Raw genomic sequence first — 24,896 nt, 5'->3', positions numbered from 1 at the left:
TAGAGGATTCTAGTCATGTTACTGAATGCTTCATTAGTACTCCTGACTGTAGCATTTTATTTATTGATGTGTTTGTTTTTCCTGTAAGATTTTAGTCTCCAGCATTGACTCTGCTGAAGAGGATCTGGTGAAGCTGAGGCAGATCTCTGGAGAAATGATGAAGTTATGCAGAGGAAGTGACAGGGCCCTGGGCAGGATTGTTACAGTGCTGTGGGAACACTGGCTGGCTTTGCTTGAGGCAGCCAAAGGGCTGGAAATTACCTGTGAAGAACTAAAGCAGGAATGGAAATTCATCAATGAAGAGGTGTGTTGCTCAATATCTATAATTCTGGGATGTGGAGATTGGACTGTGAGTAAAATGGCCTGTTAAGGGGTGAGATGAGGGCAGAACATCATTTCCCACCCTTTCTTGAACCAAGAGTCAGAAAAGGTGGGCATATTTATTCAGTCCTCTGAGCCCAGAGCAGCTCTGCACAGGATTATGTGCTTTGTTAAAGCAAACTCAGAGGTTTTGTCACTCTCCAAAGGTTCAAGTTCTGACTGTGTAATTCCCAGTAGTTAGTCACCCGTGTGAGTAAATGAACAATGTAACTTCAGGTGGTGGAACAAAAAGCACTTTATCTCATGCTCTGCCATGGTGTTTACTTAGCTGGAACGAGAAACAATCATTCTGGATAAGCTCCAGGAAGAGCAGCCAGAAAGCCTTAAAGAGAAGGAAAAGGCCACCAGAGAGGAGCTGGTGGAGTTACTCGATTTTGTGAGCTCATTTGAAGAAAACATCAACCAGCAACAGCTCCTCTTACTCTTGCTCCTTCACCGGATAAGAAACATCCTGAGTGCACCTGAAAATGCTGAGGGGGAAGCTGCCCTCCCTGCCTTGGCTGAGATAAAGGCAATGCAGGAGCGCTGTAAGAAGTAAGTGGGGAGAAACTTCTGTTGAAGGTATGAGATAGGACTGTTCACAAGCACAGGATTTTACTGGATAGCAAAGAATACATGAAAGCTGTAATGCAGTTCAAATGACAATAAATGCTCTCCTGGGTCAGACCAGTGCTCCATCTCACCCTTCTGCTGTCTCCAGTACTGGTGGATATTATTTAGGGAGGAGACCTGAGCCTGGCCATATCCTTTGTGGGCTGCAGTTTGTTTGCAAATGCAGTAGGAATTAAGGAGCAATAGTCAGTTTTAGAGGTTCCAAGTGCTTGTGAATTTTAAGATTTTCCGCTTTTAGGAAAATCAGACCTTGTGCATTTTGCAACCATGCAACTTTCATCTGAGTGCCACTGTCTTAAATTCTCCCCAAATGGTTTTTTACAAATCTGATGATTGTATTCACCCTTCTCTGGGTTTGCTTTTAGACATGGTAATCTTTGTGAACAATATCTGTTCTGCCAGCATTTTCAGACTGAGAACCTGACCTCTGCTATTTAAATATACCTGCTCTCTGGTTTGGTCTATCAAATAGCACTACCTGAGGACTCACTTTAAAAAAACTGGGATAAAATTAAATAAAACTCATAAATTTAATAGCAGAAAAAACTCCTAAATTACAGACAAATGTGGTTCTGAATATATACCTACATAATATCTGTAGCCTGCTCTTTGTTCCTACTTAGAGTCTAAAACAATGTATTCTCTCTGGTCATCTTGCATAGGTTGTACAAAAAAGCTCAAGACCATAAAGATTCTGTGAAAGCTGAGATTCAAGAGAGGAACAAGGTCACTGAAGAAATAAGTGCTGTGACAAATGCATTAGAGAATGCTGCATCTGTGTTACTGCAGGATGCTGATGGAAAGGCAGAACAGCTGGAGGTTGGTAACAGCTCTAAACCCTTGAGCCAGCATTGCTGTGGTGGGACCTTGGATTTGTCAAAATGGCTGTTTTTCTATTTAAAATTATTTAGAATTAGAATTTAGAGTTGTGTCTGCTTTTTCTACTGAGTTAGTTGTGTCCAGAAGGAAATTTTCCTACTGCAGGTGCTTTATGCCTTCTTTTCCCTCACATCCAAGCTTTGCTACTCCAAGCACCTAAAACTCACCCAAAAGTGAGTTAAGACCTTGTTCCTGTTTCTGACAGCAATGGAACAAGCAAATGCTAGCAGCAGTTCCATCAAATGATCTCTTCTTAGCAGTATGTCACAGCAGGCCTGTTCCTTTTGAGAGGACTGAACTGAAAGAATTGAAGAATTCATTAATTTTACATAGTCCAAACACCAGTGAGCCAAAATCTGCAGGGCAGTTTCATCCCTTCCAAAGAAAATCTAGTTCCTATGAAATTTATAGTATTAGTCAGGACTCCACTGCACCCATTGAGTGGAAATATCTATTTCATTTCGAGATGACAAACCTGATTTAGCTTGGCAAAGGTTTTAAATTCATCCACACAGATGAAAAGGGGGAAGTGTTATTATCTCATCCCTTAGGAAGAAATTGGGATGGTTTTGATAGGTATCTGCTTTCCAGCTAAATAATCTGTGAAATGTGAATGTGCAGCAAGACACAGAAACCAGTTTGCAGGGACATGCTTTGTTTTGGAGACAGGAGTTGTAACTGATTTTTTGCAGTTCAGGTCAGGGAATCTGTGAACTCCCATAAATATTGGCACAATCTTAATTGGGCCATTTGACAACAGCAGCCTTCTCCCTGAGAGAATGAGGCACACAGCTGTTTCATGGTTTTGAGGGTTTGGCTTTTTTTAGTATCAGACCCAGTTGTTGTAGGATGACAGGAAATTAATCAACCTCAGTGACTTACATATTTCTTCTGTCTGTTGCATTTGTATGAAGGAAAAGATTCCCAAGTGAAAACTATGAATTAGTGGATTACCATTACTCCTGATTGAAAAGGAAAGGCAGTTAATTTTGGTGTCTTTCATTGCCTGGTAGGAGGTTTGGATAATTTTTCCCAATAACTTGAGTTACCATTTCAGTTTCTCAAACAGCTGAGCATGGGGGAAAGGAACCATAAAACCAGCAAACAGAACATTCCAACTTGAAACTCTAGAAAACCTTCCAAACAAATGAATTTCTTCATTCTTCCTGCAGGAGGACTTAGCTTGGATTTTATTTCTAGGCCACAGGCTGTAGAGAGTTGTTCAAGTTTCTTTTATCTAATAAAACCTACATTCTTTGAGCAGAACTGGAAACTACTGTTTTGAGAGGAGCCTGCTGTGCTGCTCTGCATAATTGCCTGAAAGCAGACACTTCAGCCTGAAACCTGTTGCTTTTTGTGGCCTTTGTCTTGTTTATAATAATGAAGGGATGGACGTTGGCTATTAAACTCTTTGAAAGGGAAAAATGCACTTTTGGCAAAAGGGAGAGCACAAAGGTTAACATTTAATCATAGGAGCTCTTCAGATGGTCCCTTGGCTGTGGCTGTCAATGAACATCAGTGCGTCACTTCCCCAGCATGGAGCAGTATCAGGTTTAATTAATTCTTACAGATTGAAAAGCATCATTTGATTAAATGAGTCAGTATTGCTTAGAGTTTATCTGCTTGCAGAGGTAATCAAATCAGGTTTGATATCACAAACCCAATTTTTCCAAGCCATAATCATGGTAGGAAATATAAAACACATTACGTACGAGTGTGTGTACACAAATTTATGTAGATATACACACATGCACTCAGTAAAAACTGGGTAAAACTGCTGAAGTTACTCTTCATTTTGTAGGAGCTTCAGAGTGTGATTGACAGAGAGAGACAAGCTCTGGAGGATATCATGGAGAAACTTCGGATCAAGTATTCTGAAATGTACACCATAGTCCCTGCAGAGATTGAAACACAGCTGGAGGACTGCAAGAAAGTATTGCACGACCTGGAAGAGAAGGTAACTGTTGATGTGGTTTTCATATTCATCTATTTGCCATGTATAAATCATTCCTAATGCTTAGGTCTCTTTTTAGAATAATCTTATGGTCAGCAATGTCAATATAACATTTAATTTTTTTTATGAAAAATGGACGTGGCAGCATCTTTAGCAATAATTTTTAATATTATGTGGATGCTGCCTTCTATCCAATCTGACTCCTAAACTGGGAACTAGCAATCAAAGTTGATTGCAAAGTTTGCATAGCTTAAATGAGAAAATATTTTCAAAACTAGGTGAAGAAAGGACTTCGGAACAGGATTTTTTAAAATGTAATTTGCACACGTGGTAGGGTATCATGACAAGGTTCTTTTTGCCACCTCTGAGAACGTGGCTGCCTTCCTTTAAAATCAGGGAATTGAAATAACTGAATCTCATTGCATCAGATTTTTGCAATATATTCTGTCTACAACAGATATAAGCAGTTAGCTGAAAGCAAAATTAAACTAAATTGGAGTAATACTCTCAGTTTGGGGTCAGATTTTTAGCCTGATACAATTACCATCATTGTTACTTACTCATTCATGTTATTTTAAAAATGAAAAAAAACCCCTTTCAGTTCTCATGTTTCAGAAATAATAATGTTCAATCCTAATTTTTAAGGTTAAATCTCAGTTAATTTGATACAATTTGAAAGTTTAATAAAACAGTTTTGAAATTTAGTTACTTTTTAGTGTCTGTCAAATTACTCATTTTATCTTACATAAAGTGTTAAGCAGCATATTGACTGAAACTCATGAGCTTTAATTTTGTTAACTTTATGGTTTCTGTTTCAAAATGAGGCTAGTCTTTTCAGAACCAACAACTGGGAGGAGAGAAGGAAAGCAAAACAGTATTTATGCTTTGGGGTTTTTTTGTTGTTTACTGTTTCATTTACCAAGATATAAAAGGTTATCCCGAAGCACACATTACCTGTTGGAGTGAAAGAACTGGTCCTGGAAGCTAGATAACATTTGCTTTTCACATCTAGGTGTTAGAAAACATTATAACCTACCTTGGAATTTTTCAAAATGCATTTAGGAAACAAAAAAAACACCCATGGTGGAACTGGAGGTCAGTTCAGTTACATATTAGGAGATACTAGCATGTGTTAAATTGAGTGGTCATATTTTAATGTCATTCTGCTTTCTTTTAAATCTGCAAACCAAAAAATGAAAATAACTTGTACGTTTGATGCCATAAATAATAAATTTTTATCACAGTAAGAGTATTGAAATTAAAATCCTGCTTTGCTGATAACCAGAGCATTGACAGATGCAGTGGTTTTATCCTGAAGAAATAGGTGAAGTCAGAGCTTGATCTGTTTACTCATTTCCAGCTGTGTCACATCACTCATACATGATTGTCTTTCATTTTGGAAGCTGGCACTACAATTACAGACAATTTTCCATGTTTGGTATATTCCAGGATAGTGGTGATGGTCAAATGTTCAGTGATTACAGCCTGAATTCCTATTTCCAAGAAGTCTTAGGCATTAAGTGCAGAGGGACTTCATAGGTTTTGTGGTATAAGCAGGAATATTTCAGAGGAGCCCTCTAGTTCTTCCTGTATATATTTATTTTGATTAATGAAATTTTAACAATACAACATTGTACTGTGGGTCCTTTTTGAGAGGTTGGTTGGAATCTATAAATGATGTTAATAAAATTAAGAAATGAGTTGATAACTTATTAACTAAAATGGTCTTAGTTCCTCATCCCACAACAAGGATAAAGTATTTCAGTACTAGGAGCTTCAAACTAAAATAACTATTAAATAAAATCGTTATTAAAATTAAATTTAAAATAGTTATTAAAAATAACAGTTAAGTTAAAAATCTTTGACATCAAGGCAGCATGAAACTGTTCAGTGTGCATTTCCTCATAAATCCTAGGGCTGCAGCACACAAAGAATTTACCACAATTTTATGATTTCCTGGTACTTAGCTGACCCTGACAGCCAGCAGGGTTTAGTGAGAAAAGATGTCACTTTAGGGCAAGATGAAGGACTTTTTCACTCCCTGCACTTCATCTAGTCCCTAGTAACCTGGTAGCTTATGCTGTGCTGCTCAGTCCTGTGCTCAGGCAATTACTCAACTTCAAATTTAAGAGTTTTTATCTTTCCACAGAAAATCAGGCCCTCCAGTGCACCAATTTTTCATTTCTGTGGAGTCCCGCAGAGTGAAATTAAGTCCCTCTGACCTTTCTATTTTGGTGATAAATCTCCAAGTTTATATTGAGAAATTGGCTGTGCATTGATGCACTTGGATATTCCCTAATTTGTTACATGGAAGTCACTGCTGTCAGCTGAGACATAAAGGTGTCATTCTGGCTTTCTTACAGCATAAATCCAAATGTGACCCTTCCCACCATGCAGCATGAGCAGCCTCTGTCAGGGATGAGAGCAGGGTGAAGCAAAGCACCCAGGGAGCTGCAGTGCCTCAGTGCTTCTTTCCTCAGGGATTGCTTTTCTGAGCCAGACCTTTTTTAATGAGAAGAAATTAGTGAACAACGTGTAGATGTTGAACCTGCTCATGTTAATGCTTCTCCCTCTAAGTGTAGCTCCATTCCAGTGTTTTTAACTAACTTGTCAAGAGAGACAAAAAGAATTGGAATATTTTTAGTAAGGTGGTGCACAAAAACAAGCAGATCTTTGTAATCTCTCCCGTTGTTTTCTCTTTGCTCTGTCAGGTTAGCTCTGAAATCTTGCAGAACTCTCCTCAGTATGTGCTGAAAAGAAAAGCAGAAACTATTAACAATGGCCTTCAAGCTATTGAAAAGATGTTACAACAGAAGAGTGAAAACATTGCAAAAGCCAAAGAAGTTCAGAAGGTAATCTTGCCAAAAAATAATCTGTGGGTGTTAAAAGATTTTTTTATTGTTTTTACAGAGCCTAGTTTAGCATAAAGTGGTCTTCATTCATTTTATGTCTGTAAAAGGAGAAGTACAAGCAAGCATTTAACTGGTGAATATTTATCAGTTCTTTCTCACAGGAAAATCCATGCTTTTTTCAACTGTGAATCACACCAGTAGATGCAAAGTGTTCTCTTCCCGTCATGCCAGTTCTGAAACCTTTGCAATTCATGTCCCACATGCAGAACAAATAATGCTGCTGTTGTCTTTGAGCCTGACATTCTGTTCCATTTCCCTTCTCTCCACATGCAGCAAATTTGGGATATGCTGGACCTGTGGCATTACAAACTCAATGAGCTGGATGCAGAAGTGCAGGACATAGTGGAGCAGAATTCCTGCCATGCACAGGAGCTGATGGACATCCTGGTGGCCCCCCTGCAGCAGTACCAGCAGGTCTCCCAGCGTGCTGAGCGCAGAACTGCCATTCTCAACAAGGTACCTGCAAGTGGAACAGCTTTTCAAAAATCCACTCCTATCAAAAAACAGGCTGAGGGCTTTGCTTGGAACATCATCAGAGGCTGTCAAATGAGCAGTCCCCAGCCTGCTGGGGCAAGGCTGATTGTAGCTGGGGTTTCTGGAGGGCTACCCCAAAGGACTGGCGCAAGCCATGGCTGAGGGGTTTCAGATGGTGAATTCTTGCCCCTGGGTGGGTGTTTGGGTGGTTCTCTCAGACTCTCCTAATGGGCTATTAAAGTGCAAGTGCCTTATAAATTGTGCCAATGCCCCCATAAAATGTAAACATGCAAGTACCAAAATTATTTTTGTGAGAGGGGATAGCCTGAAATCATGAAACTGTTTCAGAAAAATGGTTTTTATTTCACCATGCTAATTGAACTGACCATGGTGCAAATGCATCTTGTTTTCTTTTAATCTTCTTCATAGATGCATTTATCTTATACAATGAAGCAGCTGACGTGTGACTTTCTGTAAAATTCTGTCATTTCCTAGGCCACCAACAAGATGGAAGAATATGAGGAGCTCTTGAAGAATGTGAAAAACTGGATAGAAAGCACCAACAGTTTGCTAAGAGCTGATGCTCAGCACGACTCTGCAAAAAGCTTACACAAGCATACTGATGAGCTCCAGGTAAGAGTTGATGCAGATAAATGCTCCTGTTGGCACTTGTTGCTCTGTACAGATGCAATTTTCTATTCTTAATTGTTACTGACATAAGTAATTTACCATTTTCAGTAAATCCTTTAAGTGAAAAGTAGTTATAGTTGAGACTCATGAAATACTGATGGTTTTTTTGTGCTGGACACGCCTATCTTGTGCAAGTGCTGAACTGTTGTACAACTTCCAGAAATGTGTGATTGTCTTCTGTAACCCTGCTGAGTGGCTAGGATCAGTTTTTACTGCCTGCATATATAGGATTCTTTCTATATTGTATGTGAGCCAAAAAGGCAGAGTGCTGGTTTATTGATGTCTGTGTGTAAGATGGAAACTTTGAAGTGAGTTGTGGTTTGGTAGGCTGTGCTCACTGTTTCTTGAAGGTAATTCTGATTGGTAATTTCAAAAATTGAATGTTTGTAATACTGCAGGGAAAATCAGGGCCAGTGCCAAAAAAAGAAATTCTTTGAATTGTCTACTAATTCGAGTTTTCTGTGCATCCACTCCTTGGCTTAGGCCAAGTGAGAAAGCTGGGGTTCTAAACATAGATTTTTGTAGTAAGATTAGTAAGAATTCTTGACAGGAAGTAGCTGCCCGTTCTGGGCTGATATGTTACAAAAGCATGTAGCCACAGTGGGGAGAATGTGATTTCCAAAACCCATGGACCTTTTTTGTGGCAAAAGCTTATTGTCTTCTGTGCTTGTGAAATGGAATGTTTTGTTTGTCCTGGGCTGTGAAACCAGTGGGTTTGGAAATGCACCCTGGGCTTGCATTAAAGTGGAAATGTGCATTCAGTCCTTTCCTTCACACACCACCCAGATAAATGGATTATTTCTTGCAGCCCTCACTGTTCTTCATGACAGTGTTCACTGCAGTTCATCCAGTTCATTGCAGGGGAAGGGACTTCACATCACACACAACTGGCGGGATATTTTTTGGAGCATTTTGTTCCTTCTAATCCTTACCTCTGTAACTTTAATGTTCAGCAGTAATGTATCAAACTTAACTCCTGTTTTGTCTCCAGATGGCTTTGGAAGACTCAGAGCAAAAGCAAAATCTTCTGCATGGTATCTTAATGGAGCTGGAGGAGCTGTCACCAGTGTTTGAAACTGACAGTGTAATGCAACAGCTGAATGAAATAGATGTTCAAGTAGCAGCTTTACAGCATGAGATAGCAGAGATTCTTCCACAAATCCTGCATGTGGCTGATGTAAGTCTGGGTGACCCATAAGTGCCTTTTATCAGAGCTTCATCATACATTAGGAAATGTAGATTATATCACCTGCATGGAAAACAGGGTGTAGTGCTGGTTCTTGTAGGTGTGCCAAGCAAGGAAATTAATTTTTTGTAAACAAACCATCAGAAAGCATTTGGTAACTAATTAAGCTGTAAAGTTCAGGATTAGCACAGGATGTAGGAGGAAAGGCTGGGATGGGAGCCTGGGTTGGTTCAGCCCAGAGAAGCTTGGGGGTGGGAGGTTGATATTGCTGCTGTTTGCTGCTCCATGATGGGAGATGACAGACAGGATTGGGCCAGGCTCTTCTTGGGGTGTTCAGTAACAGACCCCAAGTGTAACAAAGGTAATTACATCTTCACAGTAGGAAAGATTTTAATTTTTTTTCTTGCAGTGAGATTGATCAAACACTAGATCAGGGGCTCCAAGCAGGGGTAATATTCCCACCTCAAGAGATACCCGAATCTCAGCAGGATCAGACCCCACGTGCCCTGGTTTGATGGGTAGCAGAGACCTTTCAAGGTCTCTTCCAGCCTAATCTGCTCTGTGATTGTCTCTGTGAGAGTTCATAAACAGCTGTCTGTGGGTTCCTTTTCCATCTGACATAAGTCTCTTCCTACTGGAAGCTGCACCAGTGTAATTATAGCACTTTCCTATTCTGATAACTATCACCACTGGAAAAATGTCTTCTCATAACTGGTAATTTCTAATGTGACTTTTTAAAAAAATTTCAGTTCTATATTCAGGGTTTAAAGCAGAACAGATGATCTTGAATACTTAATTCCTTTAGAAGTTGTAACTAAAAGTAATTTATAACAACTAGCCTTTTGCTTGATAGCATCCATTAATATAGCCTGCATATGCTGCACTCATTTTTCAGTATTTCTTTTTAAATTTAAGTGAAAGACAGAAATGCAAGTTGGTTTTGGTGTTTGGGCTATCTACAAATATTCTCTTTGTTCCCAAAATCTAGGAGTTGGATGCCATTGAATCTCATGTGAAAGTGTTTGAGAAGGATGTTGCAGAAATGAAAACAATCCTGTCATCAGAAGATCTGTTAGAATTTTCTCCTAAAGACCAACTTAAACATGGACAGGTCTGTGAAAACTCCTATCTAGGCTTTTTTGCTGATCAATGTAAACCCTGAGGTGAGACTGTTGAGAGACCTTTTCAAGAATCACAGTCATGGTTTGAACACAAAACACTTGAAATTAAAGCACTATTTGAGAATATGTGCACAGAGGACTCGAGTGTGTAACTGAAGCACATGTCAGGCATAGCTGCCACATTTGAGGATCTCAACATTTTGGGAAGTTTATGGCCTGATTTTCAAGAGACACTTGCTGCACACTGCTCCACTTGGCACCAAATGGAAATTTGAAGTTAGAAAATTAGGCTTTGTTTTTCCAAAAATGGAGGCAAAATTTAGCAGATGATTCTTTTAATTCACACCAGTCCACAGTGTTATCTGCCTAAAATACAAAAAGCATGGGTTCAGTTTCAGGTGAGGAATAAAAATGTCATCATACCTCTCATAGCATTGTAACTGTCATAGCAAAGCTGTGCAGCTTGGTTACCCAGAGAACAATTTTGTAATAACTACATTACATAGAAAAATGAGAGTAATATTTGTTCTGGAAAATGGTGTTCACTTACTTCTTTACTATAAAGCAAAGCCTGGATGGTACAAAAAATTCCTGAGACAGTCTGCTTATGAATGAGAGAATAACCATCTCTATTTTCACTGGGGCATTTTAAAACAAAATCTCCTTGAGAGGGAGTTTTAACAAAAATGTTAGTAATTAAAAGTCCTGTAGGTGGTTTGTATTTATAATATTTTTTTTTTCTTCTGGAGTTCCCTGCTGAATGGGGTCCCAGAAGGATTTCATATTTCTTAAGGAAAACCAAGAAGTTTTGAGCTTCTATTGCCATTCTGTCTTTCATAAATTGATTACTGAGTCTTGCATAAAACATGTGTTGTGCTATGAAGCCACACATTTCTGTTCATCCCAGACTGATCAAGGTGGTTGTGAACTGTGCATTTACTCCAAGTATTGTGGTATGAAATGCTGTCCTTGACAGGAGAGCCATCTTCAGGGGTTTCTGCTGACTTCCATCTTGATTCATTTTCTCACCTCTGTTGATAAGACTGCTTTTAGGACCATCATAACATGACTGGTTGGCTGGACAAAAGACAAAAACCATAATTTGCCAAGAGTGACATCAAAGAATTTGCACCACTTTAACTCTCTTCATTGCCAGTGATGTTCTGCTTTGAAATGAGCTGCTTAGTAAATAGCAACTGATCTGAATGTGAGCCTTTTTTGTCACTGTGCACACTTTGTATATACAGAAAAAACAGAATTTTAAATATAACTTATATCTTTGTCTTGCTTTAGACAACCTCAATGTGGATTTTCATTTATTTGTTCCAAGAACAAGAATCACAGAATATTCTGAGTTGTGAGGGACTCACAAGGACTATAGAGTCCAGCTCTTAAATGAATGCCCCATATGGAGATTAAATTTTCTTACTTTTTAAATGGGAAACTCACCAAAAAGAGCTTTTGCTCATCATTAGTGTAGTATAAATTTGTGGTGTTGATTTTTCTAACTCAATATCACATCCATTATCTCTCTTCTATCCTGACAGGTTATACTTGAGCATGTTGGTCCCATGCAGAAAACTATTGTTCATATACAGTCCTATGAAGATGCTCTTCAGCTGCCAGGGCTGAAAATGCAACCTTTCTCAGTCTTCCAAAGAGCAAGACAACTCTTGAGAGAACTGAAGAAATTAGAAAAAATTACTAAGGAACAAAATGAGCTACTGGAGGTAATTGATTTTTTTTCCTGTGGTCACCTGTACCACCTTTTTTTTAAAGTAATTTTGATCTTTATATGCTATTGCTTTTGCAGCCATATAGTTATACCTACTGTGTCTTCTGTGTAATGGTTTTGGGAATTTTTTTGTTCTGCTTTTTTTTTCCCCCTATTTAATTTGATCCTGCAACAAAGCACACTGAATAGTCTTGACATGCATTTCAGTTTTCCAATTCAGTCACAGCTGACAACATACTAAGGAAGGAAGGCAGGCAGGCAGGCTCAGGTGTTGCACTGGTGATTGAAGTCCAGTGTCAGATGCAGGCACTCACCAACTCCTGAAACTCACCTTGACCATGGAAATTCTGGTTGACAGCCATTAGGGAGCAATTGCTAACATCAGAAAGTCTTCTACTAATCCAAATCAGTGAGCCAGGAAATTGGCCATTCCCTACAGCTGTGTTGGGGTTAATTCACTGTTTTGAGGCAGGCCAGCTTGTGTTGGGGTCTTGGAGATGCTGCCAGGTTTGGACACAGAAGGGAAGCAACAACAGGAGAAAGCAATGCTGGCAGGTCAGGGAGTGTTAACTCAGGGGCAGGGAGAGTTATGGAACAGCTCCAAACCTGAGGGAGTCTCTGTGCAGCACTTCACTGAGCAGTGTGGTTGTACCAGCTCAGGGAAGTTTTAGTTCAGGAGCTGGTCATGCTCCAGTGCCTGGGCTGGAGGAAGTCTGGAGTTCTGTACTTCAGGTTCCCACGGCAGCAAGGAATTAAAGTTCTCGTGTGACCCATTCATTTCTTGGCAGGATGCTGACAGCACCTAGAAAAATGTTACATTATCTTTGCTGATTTGGTTTTCCTAAGCTATTAGGGTAAAGCAGAATGCTTTAAAACATCTAACTGAGCATTTCAGAGGCCAGGCAGACAAGTGGCAGCTAAAACGGGAATGTCCATTTTTGATTTTCACTTTAAAAAATTAAGAGCAGAACACAAAGAGAGAAACTCTAACATGCCACATGACTTGTACATGCTTGGAGTCAGAAAAAAGCAGTTACTTTATTAGATCTGTATAATCCCTACAGTCTTCCTCTTTTTTTTTTTTTTAGTCCATACAATTTCTTAGGTCCAAAAAATGGATGTGGCTAAAATGTACCTTTTTCAGAGTTACCAGATCAAATAATGGATAATTTTCAAAACACTTTAAAAGCATCAGAAACAGGGTGCTTTCCATTTATCAATTGTTGTAATGACACTTGTAACTGGTTTTTGAGCAATATTAGGTCAAATTTTAGATTTTTCTCCTTTTTGTGAAGCTGTGACCCTTTTTTGCTCAGCATTTGCCTTTATCTTGTAGACACCCAACAATCTGTAGCTGAGTGAAATTTCTTTGTGAGAAAACAGATTGGAAAAATTGCAATTCTTGGCAACTAGTGTATCAAACTGTGCAGAAGAGATTTTTCCAGTGCAGTTGAATGGGTTGAAAGCAGCAGTACTACAATACAAATGTAGCCCCAGCTAAGCTGTTACAAAGGATAAAGCTATTAAACCATGGCATTTTGAGTGCTGCATTAAAAAGGTGGTGAGAATCCTGCTAGAGAGGAAAGCAAATGGGAGCCAAGCTTCCTGTACAAATATATACATTTTTTCCCCTCAGGGGATTAGTCTTTGGATGAGTTTGCCCATATTTTGCTATGGATGAGGCAATGGAATATTGCACCAGTAACTTCTGTGTAATTAAGTTGCATTGTAACACCTGAAACAGTAAATCAGAAACAAAGCCTGTCATAGATACTGAAAATACAGGAGTTTAAGTGACTTAGTTCTCTGTTGAATGTTGCCCTCTGTTTTTTTATTATGGTTTGTTAAGTTCCACACCTAAATAACGTCATCAGGAAGAAGATTTGGAAGCCACATCTGCTTCTACTGGTTTTCAATGCAAGAAAGTGGTATTATTTGCATATCTGATGATTTACTGGTCTCATTTTCACTAAGCTCTTCCAAAACAAATACACTGTGGGTAGGTGAGCCTTTTCCATGGGTAGGTCTTCTGGAGTTAGCACAATATGAAAAGTAAAGAGCAACTGTTAACCAGGAAATAAAAGAAAGGCAGCACTTGTAGGAAGAAATTCAGTCCCACATATATTGTATAATTGGTTCTGTTGGATAAAGGATAGAATCAGATTTTCTTTTCCCTGAGTAGAAGGCAGAAACGAATTAATTATCTTTAGGTAAGTGACTATATTCACATATTGGTCCATGACAGAAGACATTGGAGTCTGTATACAAAATATTCAGACTCTTGAGTTAGTCTAGGAAATTTGAGGTAGGGCTCAATTTATTACTAAACAGTCCTTTTCATATCAAATTAAAGGTGTGAGTAAGAGAATCTTCCTTTTAGGAGGTCGTCTTTTACTTTCTCATTAAAGCTGAGCAGAAGGCCTATTCCTTTTTCTTTCCTCTTTGATTCTTTGCCTGGGGCACTAAGATTATAGGCCACAAATATCTTCCCCTTCAAAATGGCTTTCTTTTTTCTAAGTGAGGAAAATAGTTTCTTCTCACTTTTAACACCTGTAAAATAATAATGGTTATTTGGAACCTTATTAGCCTGCATTTTCTTGAGAGGGAGTGCTGCTATGAAGAAGTGACTGAAGAAATGGCACTGTTGCTGTTGATAGCAGGAGACTCTTTGCTCTGTGAACACTTTGCAGTGAGGTCTTTGACCTGTTGGGTCATTCAGCTGCTGCTGACAGCACAGGAGGATCAAGCCTGTTGACTTCATGGTTTCTTTATTACCTTTTGCAGGCACCTGAGGAACAGCCCTTTGTTGCTATTTGGTTGTCAGCCTCTGGGTCCAGGAACACAGAGCCACCAAGTGCTGTGCATATTCAGTGTTTTCACAAGATATTCTGACTTGTAGATGTGACAGTTTCTTAATGACCTGAGACATCATGACAGGCTGTGGCTGACAAATATGAGTGTGTGGGGAGATTGCCCATTTCTGCATGGACAGCAGAGCCTGGGGGGGCAATAAGATTTTGCTGTCACTGTCAAATGACTAAAAGTGAATTTGGCTGTTTATTATGTATAATGTGTTTTCCTATAAGCCATGTAAACAGAAGAAGTTCACATGTTGGGAATGCTTATCATTTTTATTGGAAGTATTCAAATAATCAGGCAGTGTGGTTGGGTTATCCTCTGAGCTGCAGTGTTTGCCTGGTGTGCAGCACAGTTCATTTTGAGCAGTTTCATTTTTGGTTTTGCAGAACTAGCTGGCAGTAAAAACTTGAGCACCAATAAAAACCAGTCAGACTTTCTACTTGATATGAAACCCTTTTATTTCTCTCTTTTTCACAACCTTTTCTAAGTTGTAATGGATGTGGTGAAATCTGCTCCATTTCCATTCAATAGCCAAATTCATAGTTCTGCTCTGGAGCTCCTAGATGGAATACTCCACCATACTTCAACTTATGGGTAGAACAGCTTGTTTGTCTTTAGCAAGTGAATAATAAACTTAGTGAGGGATGGGGTTGTGCAAAGTTAGCAGAGCAAATACAGATTCTAGTACACAGAACTGCACGTACAAAGGAGGCTTCAGTACTCTTCAGTTCAACTTTGTTTCCTTACTGACTTGTTTGTTTATGCACTCCTTATTTCTAAATTATTTATGGAAATTGCTATTTCACAGGAAACTGTAAAGAAAACAGAAGAATGTGAGCAAGAAATTGAAAAGTTGAAACAACTCCTAAAGAACAATTTGGGTGAAATATCACATGAAGATCAACCAGAGGCTGAGAAGACTCCTTGTCCAGAGGTGGGTTTCATTCTTTTTATTCCTTATCCTGCCTAACACTAATCATGATGATGCAGGGCACTGAGAAATAGGGGTGTGCTTCCCTTCTCCACCACAATGAAGCAGGCAATTGAATGCCATAGTGTGACCATACAATTTATGACAATTAATATTACTTTGCAAGTTGGGTCTATGTTTCGTAGTATACTCCTTACTGATTTTGGTGTGTCATTTGTGCTATATCAACTTGGAAGAAAAATTGGGTGCTATTTTCACAACAGCTGTTTTGGTGAAACAATATGCAGCACTGAGAGCTTACCTGTGCTCAGCATCCTGCTAATTTTCCTGAGGTGGCAGCTTTGGATAGTGCCTAAGGAGAGAACCAAGCCCCTTTCTGATGACTGGTCATGCAATGCTATTTTTGGGGATTCTGGTTAGAGTTAGATTCATTAGACTCCTTTCTTTGTCCTCACTGCCCCACTGTGTTTTCTTCACTGTTAAACATGTGTTGCTTTTCTCTCTACAGTCAGCTGCTTTCTATAATGGATGAATTGATGTTTTTGATGCAAAAATAAGATGTGTTTTAAGGATAGCACTGCAGAAGCCAGGAAATTACTAATTAAATGTAATAACTATTTATAAAGTGCCTCTGAAATGCTCAGTTTTTTCCAGTCAGTCACAGTAAAGTTAATACACTTACATTGTACTTGCCTAATAACTATAATCACTCAGTAGGCTCCTAAGTACATAGCTGCTCTGCTGTCAGCTGGTTGGATGTTGGAGGCTTGATGTAGTGCTCAGCATGACTCATTTCCTGATTCTTCCTTGTTTTTGTCCCTGAGTGTAGGATTTTATGTTTAATAGTTCTTGTTTTAGCAGAAAACTTGGCAGATACAGCATTGCATGAATAGAAGTGGGCAGTGGAATTGCCCATCTTACTGGAGGATTTCAGAAAAAGAAGTGATTTTAAGAAAGTGTTGGTTTCTGAGGAGGTTATGGCTAATTAAGTTTGCAAAAGAGTAGCTGGCAAATCTATGCTGGCAAGTCTCCTGCAGTGAAATAAATAGATATCCTGTTCCTAGTGGACATTCATAAAACCATGCCAAATTGTCGTGGTTGTCTGTTTCTCCATTTCAGTGTTTTCTTTCCTTTACCTTTGGATGATTTTATCTTGTGGTTTTGAGTGTACAAAAGGAAGAAAGCATTATCAGAGCAGAGATCCCATGTCCTTTGAAAATTTGCTGGAGTTCTTCCCTCCACCTTTGCTGTCATGCTGCCACCCCAGAGCTATTAACAGAAGCTGTAGTGGAGGCAGGAGCAGCAGTCTCCCTGCTTTCATCTGCCACAGAGTATTACCTGCATAACATCACTAATGACAGAGCATGGTGTGGAGCCAGTGCTGTTCTCACTTCAGGCCTGGCATCAAAGCTTGCTGTGATCAGCTCAGCCCAGTGTGTGCAAAGGGATATTTAGCCAGGTTTCAGTCTTCTGAGCAGGTAGCAATGCTTCAAAGAGCTTTAGCACTTTCAGTAATGGAGGGAGTAGGGCAGTTCATTCCATGTCCTGTCTTACTCTGTTATTTGCTGGGGTTTCTTGGTTCACCTGGAGGCTGGGAGGTGAGGAAAGCCCTGGAGAAAACTCTAAGGGCAGAACACTGGCTGGAGGAGTAGTCATGGCCAGGAGTAGTCATGACCAAGACAGATTTATTACCCCCTGTTAGTGCAGTTACTTGGGTTATTGTTTAGTCTCTGCAGAACGTTAAGTTTTCCTTAAGCTTTGTTGGGGTCCATTTATTTCTCCCAGTATCACATTCAAAGAGATGGGATCATTTTGGCCCCAGCCACATCCCCAACACCCACCAAATGGTTTGTTTCCTTTGGGCCAGCTTCAGCAAAGACTGAGCCCTGAGCTACCCTCATTTGCTGGCTTTGCCCTCCTCAGGGCTTTCCCAAGTGTTCAGGCTGCCAGGGAAGGTGCTTGGAAGTAACATCACCTGCTGTGACACACAGAGCAATGTGACCCATCTGCATTCCCTTGGTCCTGGAGGAAGCTGCTGTTCTCATGGATATGCAGGACCTAGTTAGAATTTGTTCCAGCCTGCCACGTTTCCTTCCACACTGCCAACTTCTGCATCACAAGTGGCAAGGGCTGTCCTGAGCTGGATCTGTTGCTGTTGCTTTGCATGTAGCTGAACATCTCCTGCAGTGACAATGGGGAACTGTCCCAAAGCCCAGAAAAAGGAAAAAGGGGAAATAGCCCCAGTACCAGTAAGATGCATCCCTGGTGTCATCTGTTACATTGCTGGTTGTTTAAAAGGGAAAAATGGATGCTTACAGATGTTGTTGCTCCTTAGGGAGAAATGGAAGCTGTAAAAGAAGAAATCATAAAGCTGTGCCAAAGAAAGGAAGATTTCCTTACCAGGATGAAGAATTCCATGTCTGAGCTTCACCAGTGCCTACAGCAAGAAGTGCCTGAAGCAGCAGATGAACCTCCAGCCTCTGTATTAGCCCAGAGTGACCTGATTGGGACTGATGTTTCTCCTCAGCAGGTAAGTGATCACTCACTTGAGGACCAAAGAAGGGAGGTAAATAACCCTTCCTGCTCCTGGAGGAGTGGCATGTGGCAGAGGAGCACCCCTGTCCCTGTGAATCAATAGTGTCTCTCCTCCCCTTTGTGTTCAGAAGGACTGAGGCTGAGGAGAAGGTAGGAGAGGTGAGCCTCTGGTTATTTCTTTGCATCTTTCACTTTCAACATGAAGTTTGCATCAATCAACAGCAAAATGCTCCACATCTAGTTTTGTTGATAACCAGTTTTTCTGGGATTTTTAATAAATTATTTTCATGGGGCAGAAAGAAATTTATCCCTTTTGTAGCTGTGCTGTTGAAACCTAATACAATCAAATCCCAATTTTCAGAGGTGCTTAGAACCTGCAGCTTTCAGTCACTTTAATGTAGGTTGCCAGATGTTCAGTGCTTCTCCAAAAGTGGATCTCAAGTGGTAAATTTGTTTTGGTTTACAGGCAGAAGTGAAGAGGCTTTTGCTGCTCTTGTCATGATTAATTGGGTTGTCTCTCTGTGTGTGTTTTTGTAGTTGAAAAAAAGAGGAGTGATATCTCTTCTGCCTTCCTTAGATGAAGAATCAGAAGACTGTTCTTTACACAGCAAGGTGAGTCCAGTGTATTTTACATATATATATATATATATATATATATTAAAAAAATCTATATATGTATGTATGTGTATATATATAAATATGTATGTATATATATACACAGCTGTGTATGTAAGATAGAAGATTTTGGTAAAGCAGAAATTATGAAAAATGTGAAAATCTGGAATATTTCAGAACAATTTAAATTATCTATTATCACTCCAGTTTACAAAGGAATTGCTCTCAAGCCAATGGACCACTATTCCAGTGCCAGCATTACACAGCACCTTGTTCTGTGAGGTGTGATCCTGCTTTTGGTGGGATTGCCTATTTGCTAATGCCTCCTTTGTGGAAGTGTTAAAGGCAAAATATGGCCTTAAATATCAATGTTTCCGTGTGGAAGTGGATTTCAGAAAGAATTAGCCTCTGACATGCCAAAACATAAACAACAGAATTTATTTGTATGTTTGAACATAAGAAAGCAAGGGTGTGATTGGAGGATGGGGAGAGAAGTTTGGATAGAAGAGATTTCTGGTACATTGGGAGACACTGCCCTACAGGTTGCTCTGAATCTGAGGGGTCTGAATGCCCAGGTGAACTGTAGAGGGGCAAAGCTAATTGCTTTTGGAAAAGACTCCATGGCAAAGACAGAGCAAAGAAGTCCAAACAGCCTGGAGAGCTTGTGCCTCACTATTGATCCAAGCACTTCAGTTTTGGGATTTCTCACTCTGCACCTTCACTGGTGCAATTTTCTTTACATGTAGGACTTCTCTGGGGACAGGACAGGAGAAAGTGTCTTGTTGGTTTGGTGGTTGTTGATTTGTTTGGGGTTTTTTCCAGTTGTTTGGTTTTTTTTTTTTAATATTATAAAATATGAGAATATTCTGCAGTCTCTAGAGAACATTATCAGTGTCATCCAGCTGCCACTCATCTTGCAGCAGAGCTATAGAGCAAGAAGAGAGGTTGGATTTGGGAAACCCGAATATGGATAGATAAGGCAGAAATAGAGCCAAGTGTTATTAGAAGTTTGCAGTGCTTTACATGGCCTGGAGCTTCCTGGTCACAAGCTAAAGCTGAGCTGTTACTTCTTTCAAAGGGAAGTACAGCCACAGAGAAAGATGCAAGCCTTTGGCCTTCAGAAGGAGATGATGAAAGGCTCAAGGAAGACAGTGCAACCTCCTGGTCTTCTGGTACCTTGTCAGATGGCATTGTTCAGGTAATACACTTGGGTTTCTCTCTGTGGGGGTGGGAACTCACCTTTGTGAAAAAGACCTACACAAGTCCTAAGTATTGCTGAAGCTGCACTGCAAGAGAAGAGTAGGAATGCAGGACAAGGTGGCATATCTTCAATATGAATCAATATTCATATCTTCCATCTCGCCCTAAATCTTGCCATTTAGAATCTCTTTTTATGTTGTACATACTGGTTGGACTCAGTGACCTTAAGCATTTTTTCCAATCTAAATGATTCAATGATTCTAATTCCTTTTAGCTTCACAAAACCCCCAAGGGCAGAAATGCACATTTAGTAGCAGCAACTTGTTTCACTGATTCCTGGAAAGGCTCTAAAAATGTGGGGGATGATTTGTGGAAGAGGTTCTCTTTGTACATGAGAAAATCAGTGTCTGGGACACCCAATCAGGTACAGCTTTGGTGCCATTCTTCACGGTGCCTCAGTAATGCAATTGTTTGTGTCTGTACATCAGTGCCACAGGCATAACAAAACTGCTCTCTGTGAATATTCTTGGGCCAGGACCACAGTAGGTTGAGTGCTTCCTGCTCTTTGAGGCTTCTCTAGCACAACAAAGCAGTGGAACATAGAATCAAAAAGTCATTTAGGTTGGAAAAGACCTTTAAGATGGAGTCCAAGCATAAACCAAGCACTGCAGGTCCACCACTAAACCATGTCCCAAAGTGCCACATCTCCACTACTGCACATCTGTATGGAAGATAGGAAATATTTCCACTATTGCCTCTCTTTCCAGGATGAGGATGTTTTAACTGAATCACACAGCAAACATGATGAGGAAACATCTCTGCCAACTTTGGAGGGCCCTGAAGGTCCTGGCACAGGTGATGGCAGTCTGGCTATGGTGAGTTTGAAGGCCTGACCCAGGTGACCTCCTGAGTGAGTTGTGTGACCTACCTAGTGGGCAGAGGCCCTGGTCCATTTGGTTTTGCTATGAGAGTTTGCTGCAGTATGATATGGTAGGATACCTGCAACCCTTTGTGGGCCTCTTCCTGTTGGCTCTGGGTGATAAATTTTCATTTCCCCCTTGAAAATGCAATTTTCTAGGGAAAAAAATGGAGCATTTTCAGCAAGGAAGCTGCTGTCATTCATGCAGGCATGAATGGAGGAGTTTGAGTGGTGTAAACATACATCAGCCATGGAATTTTTAAATGGCAGTTACAGGAGGAATTGAGGAGCTTGACATGTGTTGCTGCTTTGTGGAAGACATGCAAAGGCTCAGAGAAGAGTGGGCAGCAGGTTAAATACAAAAGAGTGTCTGCAGACATGAGTGCTCCAGGAAGGCCAGGAGCAGCAGTCTGGTGGCAGAGCAGCTTCAGGTTTTAGGATCAGAGTCCTGGAGTTGTTAAAATTGGAAGAGACCTCCAGGATCACAGAGTCCAACCATTAACCCAGCACCATGGTGCTAAGCACTACACCATATCTCTAAGTCCCACATTTCTTGAACACTTCAGGGATGCTGATTCCATCACTTCCCTGGGCAGCCTGTTCCAATTCCTGATAACCCTTTCAGTAAAGAATTTTTTTTCCCGTATCCTGTGGCAGGGGGATTGGAATTAGATGGCCATTAAAGGCTCCTTCCTAGCCAAACTGTTTTGTCATTCTGTGATGGCACTGATAGTTGAAACAATGCATTTTGGCTTTTTTTTTTATTCTGCCAAATTTCATTTTAATATGAAGCTTGTGCACTTTGCACTGGCCATCTCAGTTGCCTGAATGTGTGCTCTGGAGCCAGGGGAGCATTCTGTTCTTGTAATATTGCTTCATTTAAGTACTGACTACCAACATTTGCATGTGTGGAGGCTTCCAAGTCACTGCTCTTTATCTCCAAGTACTTTGGACTTTTGTTATGGACATGTGCAATGCAATATTGCTTCTTCAAGGAGTGTGTTTAAGAAGAATTGCACAAGACACCCTTAAAATACACAATTTTTTTATTGTATGATCTAGAGCCTAAGTAAAGCATATTTAATTGCTGGAACTGAACACACACAAGTAGCTTGTAAGCGCTGTCCAAGAGCTTGTTTTGCAGCTTCCAACTGCGTTGCTTTTGTGTGTAACTCCCACAGAAAAACATCTCTCCTCAGGGGAGAACAGGTTAATGGTGAGTCATCACTCCCTGGGTGCTCAGGTATAGCTGCTGTGCTCAGGTAGATCCCTGCAGATGCAAATTGCTGCCTGGAAACCTGTTACACCAGATCTTGGATCACCTGCCTGCTGAGTTTCCCTTCTTTCCTTCTTGGTTTGTGGTTCCCCCCCCACCCCCACTATCCCGCAAGGCTGGGAACGCGGCGACGGAGTTGTTTTGGGGTTTGTTGTTTCCACACTCTGTGAGTGTGGAAGTTAATCATCTCTCACTGCTAAGGGGAGGGGAGGGAGATTACAAAACCAGGTGGCTCACCAGGCTGCTTTGATGTGCTTTCCTCCAGAGCCAGCAGCCGCCTCCAGTGCCCAGCGCCGCCCTGGGCTCGCAGACAGCGCTGGATGGAGGGAGGCCTGAGCCAGAATCCATCCTCCTGGTGTGCCAGGCCCAGGTGGCAGAGCTGGAACAATGGCTAGCCAAAACTAAAATGTCCCTGGGCTCAGCCCCTCAGACCCCCCAAAGGCAGCAGATGGTGGAGCCACAGCTTGCTGATTGCCAGGTAAGGAGGTGACACTGCGGCTGCCATCCCCTTCCCTGGGCTGTGTCTGCAGACACTGTGCCTGCTCCTCTCTCCTGCTTCAGCAGCTCCCTCACCCTCTGCACAGAGCAGGTGACTGACTGCTTGGCTTCAGCTTTGCCAGGGTTTGGATAAATACCTGGTTTTAGAGTTGGGATCTGTATGCATCCAGGAGATTTAGGTAGAATTCTGGAGTATATGTAAAGCTTTGGTTTGATTTGGATTATTTTCAAAACCATGGCTGAGTATAGTTTGAATCCTGTATTAAAAGGCAGTTTTTCATTGGTCCTGATCATAATAAATCATAAAAAAAAAAAGTTGTTTTTTTTTCTTTTGACATTTCCACTTTCTGCTTGTCAGAATGATTTAAAAGACTGGTCTAAGAAACCTTCCACACTGTTTTTTTTTTTTTTTCATTTTTTTCCATAAACTATCAGCATGGAAAAATAGTGGCTTTCCCCCTGCCCTCAATGAGCAGTGGTGATATTTGTACCCACTGCTGTGCACCTAGGGCAGCCTCTTGCCCTCATGGCAGCAGAACAAAAGGAGTGGGTGGTACCTGTTGGTGAAAATGGGAGGAGGAAAACAGGATGGCACAAGGGGCTGGGTGGGAAGGAGTCCTGGCATGCAGCATGTGCAGATTAAAACAGAGCTGAGGCTCCCTGTGGTGCCAGTCTGCTGTGTGCCAGTTGGCTTCAGGCATTGAGCCTACCTAGAGCAACAAATTTCACTCACAATACCAAAATGTCCCCATTTTAAATTACTGGGAGACATCACCAGCTGTTTTGTTGTTGTTTTGGGTGGTTGTTTTTAATTGGAGTGCCTCTGGGTTTAGGCTGTGATTCAGCCAAGTGCTCAGGTGCTGAACTCGGTGGGAATTAGAATCCTGAGTGCTTTTAAGCAGCTGGTTGTGTCTGGATCCCATTCAGGGTTCCTGTCAGTATAGGCTTCACCAGGGCAGCTCCAGCTGGTGAAAACAAGCAGGCTGAATTCCTGTCAGCTTCAAACAATCTGGCTCAGTGTTAGGACATGAGCTTGGGCAGGGGAAGAAGGTTCTCTAGTCAAGATCTACAGAGAGAAATACACACAGAATAGAAGAGAAACAGTCTCTAGATAAGAGTGTATGATGTAAAGCAATTAATTTATTGCAGTTGATTGCTTTGCAGTTGAGTCATGGTACCTTTCCCCATGCTCATCTTAAGAATGTGAGTTTAAAGTATGCAGGGATGCACTTTGATTCACAGCAGCTTGGATCAAAAATCAGATCCCAAGAGTTTACAATGGCCTGGCTGTCACATGGAAACATTCCTATGTGTTGGTAGTTCAGCATCATTCCTCCCAAAGAGTGATGTGAGCTGTGTGTGCATTGCCTCTTTCACCCCTACTGAGGTGTGTTGTCTTCTTGGTTGCATTCAAATGGAGTCTGTCATTTCTGCTGTCCTTATTTATTACTTGATACCCGAGTTTAGATAACCTACTGCAGATACTCTTGTTTGAAACAGTTTTAAGACTAACTCTGTATAAAATTCATGTAATTGTCCAGGATAAAAAGACTACATTGAAGAAAATCTAGGGGGATTGCAGCTATTTCTCTTTTTCCCTGAGTGTTTCTCTTCTCTTCAGACAGGGGAGGTGTGAGCATTGACTTGAGAATGTTGTCAGGAAAGGAGGGTTGCACTTCTGAGAATGAGTAATTATCTGCTGTCCCTTTTAGGTGAGGTTATCAGAGATTGAACAAAAGGTCCTTTCTTTACTGGAAGATTGTGGAGATAGTGCAGACTACCAACAAAAGACAGAGGCTCTTTCCTTGAAGCTGAAGGAGGTGAAACGCAATTTGGAAAATGTCCAGATGATGCTTCAAGACAAGCACAGTGAAGAGCAGGTAAAGCATGTGAATGTTGTGCAGGGCAACAGTTGAGTCCTGGTGCTTTATTGGTCTGTGGTTGCAGGAGAACAGTTAGAGCTCACCATATGAAGCAATGAAGGGAGAAATGTCAGAGTTGCCATTATTCTACTTTACAGTGCTGTATAATTACTTGTAGTTTGCAACAAGTAGTGGATTTTTAATGAGTCTCTGAACAGCATCTTTTCTCCTCTAAGTGCTTGGTGACAGAGGTCAGC

The 24,896-nt window shown here is 40.8% G+C and overlaps 1 protein-coding gene across 3 annotated transcripts in view; it reads left to right on the top strand.

Annotated features, from left to right (window-relative positions):
- SYNE2 (spectrin repeat containing nuclear envelope protein 2) overlaps positions 1-24,896 on the top strand; it is a 177,375-nt gene that overhangs the window by 80,519 nt on the left and 71,960 nt on the right. For all 3 annotated transcript variants that reach the window (XM_059850505.1, XM_059850504.1, XM_059850503.1), the window contains 17 exons: positions 89-304; positions 650-915; positions 1,656-1,812; positions 3,674-3,829; positions 6,538-6,678; positions 7,012-7,194; positions 7,708-7,845; positions 8,894-9,079; positions 10,077-10,199; positions 11,757-11,939; positions 15,612-15,737; positions 18,070-18,264; positions 18,807-18,881; positions 19,963-20,082; positions 20,852-20,959; positions 22,545-22,757; positions 24,490-24,657. In XM_059850505.1, coding sequence (XP_059706488.1) covers positions 89-304; positions 650-915; positions 1,656-1,812; positions 3,674-3,829; positions 6,538-6,678; positions 7,012-7,194; positions 7,708-7,845; positions 8,894-9,079; positions 10,077-10,199; positions 11,757-11,939; positions 15,612-15,737; positions 18,070-18,264; positions 18,807-18,881; positions 19,963-20,082; positions 20,852-20,959; positions 22,545-22,757; positions 24,490-24,657 — 2,754 coding nt within the window. The remainder of the gene's footprint in view (positions 1-88; positions 305-649; positions 916-1,655; positions 1,813-3,673; positions 3,830-6,537; positions 6,679-7,011; positions 7,195-7,707; positions 7,846-8,893; positions 9,080-10,076; positions 10,200-11,756; positions 11,940-15,611; positions 15,738-18,069; positions 18,265-18,806; positions 18,882-19,962; positions 20,083-20,851; positions 20,960-22,544; positions 22,758-24,489; positions 24,658-24,896) is intronic.

Source organism: Haemorhous mexicanus, chromosome 6 (assembly GCF_027477595.1).
Source record: "Haemorhous mexicanus isolate bHaeMex1 chromosome 6, bHaeMex1.pri, whole genome shotgun sequence".
Lineage (NCBI taxonomy): Eukaryota > Metazoa > Chordata > Aves > Passeriformes > Fringillidae > Haemorhous > Haemorhous mexicanus.
Note: the sequence above shows the minus strand (reverse complement) of the source record. Positions and strands in the feature narration are given on the sequence as shown.